Source organism: Neophocaena asiaeorientalis, unplaced genomic scaffold (assembly GCF_003031525.2).
Source record: "Neophocaena asiaeorientalis asiaeorientalis breed wild unplaced genomic scaffold, Neophocaena_asiaeorientalis_V1.1 scaffold623, whole genome shotgun sequence".
Taxonomy (NCBI): Eukaryota; Metazoa; Chordata; class Mammalia; order Artiodactyla; family Phocoenidae; genus Neophocaena; species Neophocaena asiaeorientalis.
The window spans coordinates 486,238-495,745 of NW_020172294.1; the positions used below are offsets into that span (position 1 = coordinate 486,238).

Here is a 9,508-nt window from a genome sequence, read left to right on the forward strand (position 1 = left end):
CTCACACTGGGAAGAATGCACTGGACTGGTAGTTTAACAGGGAAGGGGCTAGCTTACAAAGCCCAACTGAAAAGGATGAAATGAAGGGAGGCATGGAAGGTCAACCACATGAAAAAAATAGATCTGAGAGAGGTTCACAGGAAGATGACTCAGAAGAACAACATTTGGGACCAATTACGAGGCTTATCCCACAAGCCAAGTCTGAAGTGAAAACGGTGTGGGACAGAACAGTGGTAGTGCTAGTGGGAAGTAAAGAGGAACACTAAAAGTAAAGAGCACTAAAGTAAAGAAGAACTGCTAAAATGTAGAAATGACAGGAATCGAAAGAAGCACAGTCAAAAGAATCGATGAGCCTGGGCACAACAAATTCCAGTTCTGCCACTTCACCAACTGTGGGACATTAGGCAAGCAACAGAACTTTTCAAAGCCTGTTAATACTGTGCAAGGTTGTGGAGAGTTTAAGCAATGAGATGCAATACTCAAAGGCATGGCAGATTATAGAAAACCAAAAGATGTTCATCATTTCCTGATCTTCTTCTACAAAAACATAGTTGTCTGCAAGAAATTTCTGGAAATAAGTTAACATGGTTCATTCCCATTTTTAAATTAAATAATTATGGGGCTAAAAAAACAGTTAAATCAGCACTCTCCTAAAGCAGCTCATCAGCATGCCCAATCACTCTCCAAACAAGGGCATTACTTTCTCTAATGCCATTTTTTTTAATTTTTATTGAAGTATAGCTGATTTACAATGTTATATTAGTTTCTACTGTACAGCACAGTGAATCAGCTATATATATACATATACCCACTCTTTTTAGATTCTTTTCCCATATAGGTCATTACAGAGTTTTGAGTAGAGTTCCCTGTGCTATACAGTAGGTCCTTATTAGTTATCTATTTTATATACAGTAGTGTGTATATGTCAATCCCTATCTCCCAGTTTATCCCTCCTTCCCTTCCCCTGCTGGGAACCATAAGATTACTACATCTGTGACTCTATTTCTGTTTTGTAAATAAGTTCATTTGTACCATTTTTTTTATATTCCACATAATATAAGCAATACTGTATGATATTTGTCTTTCTCTGTCTGACTTACTTCACTCAGTATGACAATCTCTAGGTCCATCCATGTTGCTGCAAATGGCATTATTTCATTCTTTTTTATGGCTAAGTAATATTCCATTGTATATATGTACCACATCTTCTTTATCCATTCCTTTGTCAATGGTCTAATGTCCATTTTTAAATCAACAGTCTTAAACATATAAACAATATCTATAACCTAGTATCTTCTATATAATATCTTCTAGAGGTATACTGCATAGTATTAATATCCACAAGAATACTACCAGTTAATTGGACAGAGAACTCCACCCAGAAAAATATTCATATAATAATGAATTTCATTTAATGACTCCACATTAAATATCTACTACTAACATCATTTTTAGTTTCATTTATAACCAATTGATTTATTTCCACAGGGTACTGTGCTTGCCTAGTTATGGTCTGATTATACCAAATTATAAGTTCTCCTTAAATACCTGGCTATGACATCACCTGACCTGTGGTGTCAGTGTAGGCCTTAGCACTCTCCAGATCAATGCAGGACACTGAAAATGTGAAAACTGCTCTATCAACTATGCTAAAATCAAAAAGTAGTCTTGTTTCCTGATACTACATCTGGAATAAATAAAATACATCACTTTTTCTCTCTACAATGCGACCTGATTCAGAAAAAGCCTTTATTTTTCAGCACTACCTCAGACACTGCCTAGCCATTGCACTGGCAAAGTTCTATCAACCCTTTACCTGTATGTTCCTATTATACTTCATCAAGTAGAAATAATAGCTAATTTTAACCATGTTCCTTCTACATACACAAACTGTGCTGGTTGCTTTCTATCTCTAAGCATCACAATAACTCTGCCAGGTAGTAACTTTAGAGAGATGGACACTAAGCCTCAGAAAGGCTAACTACTGAAACTAAACATCATACCAGAAATAGCTCCCACACTAAACACACACTTTCTTGTGGCCATGGTTTTGCTCATTCTGTACTCTCTGCTTAGAATGCTCATTCCCCTTCCTATTAACTCATATTCATTCTTTAAGGCTCAACTTCTCTCAGGATGTCTACTCTACTGTGGTGCCAATGTTAACACTTTAAAACATTTGGCTTCAAGAATCAATAAATGAACAGAAATCTAAGATTATGTACTGAAATTTTGGTTTAATAGTCTGCTATGTTAACTAAAGTATAAGGCTCTGAAACTTACTAAGAACCTAGCACAGCCCCTGGCACCTTGTAGGCACTCAGTAATCACTGCTGTGAGGAGAAAAAAATGAAAGCAAGAAGGGAATGAAAGGGAAAAGGAGAGGAGACAAGAGGCAGAAAAATCCCAGCTCCCAAATATCGGATTCTTGATGAAGAACTTCTAATATATTTATAAGAGAATACTCATAAGCAACAATTTAATAATAAAATTAGCTAACCTATGTTTTACCACCAACAGTGAGTTCCTAAAATACTTACTAAGAATTTTGTGCCAAAATATAAAATTAAAATGTAAACAGAATATAGATTCAGCTCTAAGGACAAAGAATAATTTATGAGTATCATTCAAATCTTAACCAAGACTGATGTATGTTTACTGTTGAGAAAGCTTTAAAAGGACACTTGCTGAGCTAAAATGGAATCCACCTATCAGTCTCATTTCTAAACAACTGTAAAATATGAGAGAGAAAAGTATTTGCTTAGAGATTTCATTCTCATATTTAAGAACATTTTTTGTTTGTTTGTTTTTGTTTTTTTGCAGTACGCGGGCCTCTCACTGTTGTGGCCTCTCCTGTTGCAGAGCACAGGCTCCGGACACACAGGCTCAGCGGCCATGGCCCACGGGCCCAGCCGCTCCGCGGCACGTGGGATCCTCCCGGACCGGGGCAGGAACCCATGTCCCCTACATCTGCAGGCAGACTCTCAACCACTGCGCCACCAGGGAAGCCCAAGAACTTGTTTTAAAATCATTCTCAATTTCAACATTTTAATTATATATTCACGCTCTTCTCTAACACTGTCTCTCTGGAAGCTAACTTTCTAGACACCCAACAGCCAAGAAAGCAAGGCAAAATAAAAGTCCAAAAAAAAATAAAATAAATAAAATAAAATAAAAGTCCCTTCCCTATGTGGGAGGTCAACCAAACTTCTCTTACTACTGTAGTGCCTAATCAGCCCAAGTGTGCTCTCTCCCGCCCATTTCTTTCATGGCTCCATCACTCATGACTCCCTCTCCAACGCTAAGGAGATCTGTTTCTCTGTCAATGCCTTGAACCTGTCAAATGGAAAAGAACTGTAACAGGGCAGTCTTCCAGAAGATATCACTTGCTCCTGGCACTCAGTACCTCTCTTCTCCATTTATACTGAAGTCTAAAGAGGTAAACTTATCAATTCTGTATTCAAAGTGTCTGCACACAATGGGTTGCCCAAAATTATCTACAGTGCTGTCAATTACACTGGCACTACCCATTTACAGAAAGTAAACCACACACAAATGACGGTAGGCCACAGAATAAACGAGAAAGAGAATGTGATCTGACATCAGGGATAGATTGTAGTACTAACTCCACCACTGTAACCTTGGAAAAGTCACTTAAAAGTCTCTGAGGGCTTCCCTGGTGGCGCAGTGGTTGGGAGTCCGCCTGCCGATGTAGGGGACGCGGGTTCGTGCCCCGGTCGGGGAGGATCCCACATGCCGCGGAGCGGCTGGGCCCGTGGGCCATGGCTGCTGAGCCTGCGCGTCCGGAGCCTGTGCTCCGCGGCGGGAGAGGCCGCGGCAGTGAGAGGCCCGCTTACCGCAAAAAAAAAAAAAAAAAAAAAAGTCTCTGAAATTTTAAATAATAGCATCTGCCTTTCCTGTCATGAGGATAAAATGAATACTTGCAAGGAAAGCACTGGTATATGGTAAAATACCAAAAAATATATTATTTTATTAATGATAATGATATGATAAACAAATTCCATGTAATCTGTAATCCAATGTGTTCCCACTGACTCCAAGTCTCAATTGAGTTCTACAACTGCTCCAAGGGAGCAAGAAATGAGGAAAAAGATAACAAGACAACGAGAACAGCCTGTGATAGAGGTAATGAAACCAGTTCCCTTGCATGCCTGGTATGCTGTCCCTAAAGAAAATTCTAAAACAGGAGCAACAAAACTATTTGAACAAAGGCAGCAGTGTCTGAAAAAGTTTTGGGTTGGCCAAAAAAGTTCGTTGCGGAAAAACCCAAACGAAATTTTCGGCGAACCCAATACTTAATCTTAAGAAGAACAGATTCATTTGTATATGTAAATGATAGTATTATTTCCCATTTTGTGTAAGGTTTGTTTGGTTTTCTTTACTTTATCAGGTCTTTCCTTAAAAACAGGTAATAAAAGAAAAAAGCAGCTTCCGGTGAGTGATGGCTGCAATGCAATACGAAAATATAAAGTGCCAAAACAAAGGCTAAATAGGAAAGTCAAGTTGAGATTGTGGATACAAAACCACACTCAAAACCAAATGCCTTGAAAACATGATAAAGAACAACAACAAAAAAAAATGATAATCTGAGTACAAATAAGTATTGATTTTGAAAATTCAAAGCCAAATAACAGGTAAAGTTGACAAGCCTTTCTATTTCTATTTCAGCTAAAGGGCCAATAATTTTAACTCTACTTTTTGTGTATAGTACTAGGAAATGTGCAGGAAGATACAGAAAAACATTTCTTTATTGGCTTCTTAAAAATCCTGTAACTGCCCCAAAAGTTCCCTCACATTTGACACAAACACTATAATATTTCCCATTTGTTATGGCTAAAAAAAAAAAAAGCAGGTATTTTCAAGATAGAACTTTTTATACTATGCTATGCAAACATATTCTTAGTTAACAGAATAACAGTGATATGTTAACAATGATAACAGTAGTTATCATTGCTATTAGGTATTTTTATTTACTATCTAAACTACAAAGCTTGGCCTGCACAGCTATATCATTCAAGTCAAATAAATAAGTCATTTCTGCTCACGTTTATAGAAAATTCAACAATACCTTTTGAATTATTGTAAGTCAATCAGGCATATCATACTCAGTTTCAAAATATAGATTTCAAAGAATATACTCTACATATATGAATTCTACATAATTCACAGCAAATAAAACTATCAAAGTGAAAGAAGATATGAGTGATTCACTTATTCATTCATGAAACATTTGTGAGATCTGCACCAGGTCCTAGACACTGTAGCAAGCCGTGAACACACACTGGTCAGTAAGACAATAATTTCAGGAAATTCAAAATCCAGTAAGGAAGGCAGGCAAAAAATGTGGTGGGAGGTATAAAATAATTAAAAGCCAGGAATAGTAATTAAAGTTTAAGGACATCTTGCTAATCAACAGGAAAGAGACCAATATCGTAAGAGAAAAAAAGAGAGAGGAAAACAAGCAATACACACACAAAAATTACACAATGGATAAATAAATGAATAATGTTCAATAACAGAATCAAGGAAAAATAAATTGAAATAGTAAGTTTGAATTTCTCACTAACTGTTTGTTTCAAAACAGTAAAAACATGTGGATATTCGGTGTTGGTGTTAGTAAATGGGCACGGACATAAAGCCAGTGGGACAATGATCAATATCACCTCTCTGCATGACAGTTTGGCAAAATGTATCTAAAGCTTTTAAAACGTGTCATGTCCTCAAAGTCATTACAGGAAAACTACAAACCAATATCCCTTATGAACACAGAAGCAAAGACCCTTAACAAAATATTAGCAAATAGAGTCCTGTAATAGATACAGGAAAGCACATCATGAATGAGTGAGGTTTATCATAGGAATTTAAGGTTGGTTCAACATTAGAAAAATCAATGTGCTGACAGAATAAATAACAACAACTCTATGTTCACCCTAATAGGTGCAGAAAAAGCATCTGACAAAATTCACCATCCATTTCTGATAAAAACACTAAACCAGCCAGAAATAGAATGAACTTCCTCAACTTGTTAAAAGCATTTACAAAACACCTACAGCTAACATCGGATATAATGGTAAAGGACTGAATGTTTCCCCTCCCTAAGACAGGAACAAGACAATGATGTCCATTCTCACTACTGCTGTTCAACATACAGTGTAATCAAGTAAGAAAATGAAATAAAAGACACACAGATTGGAAAGGAAGAAATGAAACTATCTATATTCACAAATACCATGACCAGCTACAGAGAAGATCCAAAGAAAACTCCAAAGAATCTCAAAAAACAGCCACAAGAACTTAACAGGACAGTTTAGAATGACTGGTATGCAAAAACTGTACTTCTATATTCTAGCAACAAAAAATGAGAAACTGAATTTTTTGAAGTATTTATAATAGCATTGAAAACTATAAAATAGTAAGTGATGGATCTAACAAAATATGTGGTAAGACGTACATGCTTAAAATTATTAAAAAATGCTAAAAGATATTAAAGAAGACCTAGGTAAATGGAAAGATATGTCATATATTGAATCAGAAGAGTCAATATTGTTAATTCTCCCCAAATAGATTTACAGATTCAATGCAATCTCAATGAAAATATGAAAAGACTTTCTATAAATATTAACTAGCTGATTCAAAAACTTACATGGAAATGCAATGGTCTAAAAATGCTCAAAATTTTTTAAAATATCAAGTTGGAAGACTAACACTATCTGACTTGAGATTTACCATAGAGATATACTAATTGACACCGGTGTTATTTATGAAAGGGTAACTGTATAAAACCAAGAGGCCCGTGAGCCACAACTACTGAGCCTGCGCTCTAGAGCCCACGTGCCACATCTACTGAAGCCCATGTGCTCTAGAGCCCGTGCTCCACAGCAAGAGAAGCCACTGCAATGAGAAGTCCACGCTCTCTTCAACTAGAGAAAGCCGCACACAGCAATGAAGATCCAACACAGCCAAAAAATAATAATTAATTAATTTTAAAAAACACCTATCCAAGTTTCATAGTTCAAAATTTAATATTTCCTATTGTGACTCTTGTCACAATATTGTATAAAGAATTGTATAAGGAATGAGTTCAGGTTCATTTTTCATTCAATTCTCTCCAAAGAAATGATCAAGAATAAGGCATACAAAATTAAAACGAAAATAAGGGAAGGGTAGAGAAACATATTTACTGTGCACCTACAAGTACCCCAGGAAACAGGTGCTTTACCTTGATTATCTCTTTTATTCCTCCTAGCAGGTGCCTAGTGAGAAACAAAGGACCTATGTGAAACTTAATAAACCTTCATAAGCGGCCTTTAAATAGAAGTGCTGGCTTTCTTTTTAAGATTCTGGATTGGTGCCCAAAACCAAATGTCTCATTAAAAGTTTAGAGAGATTGAATTGTTGTAAGGAATATTTATAATTATTTAAATCAGAAAGTAGTATACTAAGAATCACAGTGAAGGATCCTCACATCATAAACCACGAAACCCCATCACCTTATTACTTAATGCTATAATCATGAAACTGGCTACTTTTTAAAACATGCACCAGAAAACCAATAAATGAAAAGATTAAAGCTGTCAACCTCTTAGAATTCCCAAAGTTATGAAAAATGAGAATTCTTTAGCACCTATTCCATCGTTAAAGATGGAGAAGGAGGGAGAGTTCACAGCAAAGAAAATCATTCTACAAATTTCTCCTGGTTATTTTCCCACAGTTCCCCAAAGGCAACAGGCAGCATGTGGTAAGAAGTGGTAGGAAATAATAGAAGATCCTCCACTAGGGGTAAACTTACCTGTAATGTTTTATTCTCTTTAAGATCCAACCCAAACACATTGCGCCTCTTCACCTTAAAGAAGTCAGCATTGAGGCCATCGTCCTCCTCCTCATCATCATCTCTGTCCAAGAACTGCACAGGAACTTCTTTGTTCTTCTGTGGCTCTTTGTTGCTAGAGACAGACTGAGGTTGAGACCCTTTTGTTTTTCCCAGTTTCTCTTCCATTTCTTGTTCACATTCTTTCTCTTCTTCCTCTCCATCACTAATACCACTAGCCAGTCTGTACTCTGTCCCTTCTGGTATTTTCCCACCTTTCTGGAGAACAGACATTTTCTCATTGAAGTAGGCTCTAAATTCTTCCACTTCATCATTGGTGAGGGAGAGAGTCATTGGCTCAATTACTTTATTATCTTGACTCACTACCAGTTCTTTGTTGGGTTGTTTTTGCATTCTCTGAAGAAATCTTACCCGTGGTGCCACAGCAAGACCAAGAGACCTTAAATATGAGCAAATGAAAACAGTTATCTCAGCACACTGATGGTGTGTTTATGAGTTTATTATGAAATGGTTTCTCAGGAGTTGAGATTTTTGGAAATTTTTTTTTTAAGAAAATGTTCCTCTGAGATACAACTCAATCTTGACACGTTAGGTGATCTAAAAGATAATGAATACCTGTCAGAAAATACTGGAGATACCCCATTTTCCATTAAGATGGTAACACAGTTAACAAAATAAAGAGCATGAGACCAGAAGCAAGGGAACAGTTCAACTACTAAATCTGCCTATTTCCAGTATAACTCTCTCAGCCTCAGTTTTCTCAAATGTGAGATAACAATACCTACCAGGCCTATCTCACAGCTGTTATAAATATCTGATGTACTAACTATATGAAAATACTTTGTAAAATATAAATACTAAAGCTGGAAAAGGCATGACCATGAAAGAACAAAACACAGTTCTATGCAATGAATAAACTCAAGTATTATCATCCTCCCTTCTAACACACATAATATGGCACAATCACTTCTATAAAAATGGATTTTTAAATTTGAGACCAAAAAAGAAAAAAAAATCTTATTTTCTCCTTCTAAGATCAAGATTTACTTTATGGTCAGGTCTTTCCTAGCTTCTAAGTTCCCACAGATGGATTGAAAAGAAACTCTTAAAGCAAGGCCTGCTATAATAAAAAGCTAACATTAGAAAATGGACCAACTGCCTTTTTCCTATAAGACACAATTCACAGAAACTGAGAGGTGTGGTTGTAAAACCTGGATTCATAAATAGAACTGTTGAGGGTAAAATCCTGGCTCTGTCACCTATAAGCTATATGATCAAAGGACATTATTAAACCTCTCTATACCTCAGTCCTCTCATTTGCAAAATGGCATGACAAGAGTACCTACATTATAGGGTCATTATAAAAATAAAATGAGTTCACAGAGGCAATGCATCTATTATAGTGCCTAACACACAGGCAGCCACTACTGAGCACTTGTCATTATTACTGTTATAGGGGATACAGTTAGGATCACAAACTCAATACGCATCAGAGCATTTCTCTCAATGTACTACAGTTACATTTACATGTCTTTCTCTGCTACTAAACTTGGACCTCCTTTAAGGTAGAAGTACATAACCATACATCTATAATTTTTTTTTTTTTTTTTTTTTTTTTTTTTTTTTTTTTTTTTTTTTTTTTTTTTTCATTTATTTCTG

General features: G+C 36.2%; 1 protein-coding gene across 1 annotated transcript in view; it reads right to left on the reverse strand.

Moving 5' to 3' along the window:
• Positions 1–9,508, reverse strand: part of DDX10 (DEAD-box helicase 10) — a 281,032-nt gene that overhangs the window by 221,021 nt on the left and 50,503 nt on the right. Inside the window, exon 13 of the mRNA XM_024766407.1 lies at positions 7,811–8,288. Within this exon, the coding sequence (XP_024622175.1) occupies positions 7,811–8,288 (478 nt within the window). The remainder of the gene's footprint in view (positions 1–7,810; positions 8,289–9,508) is intronic.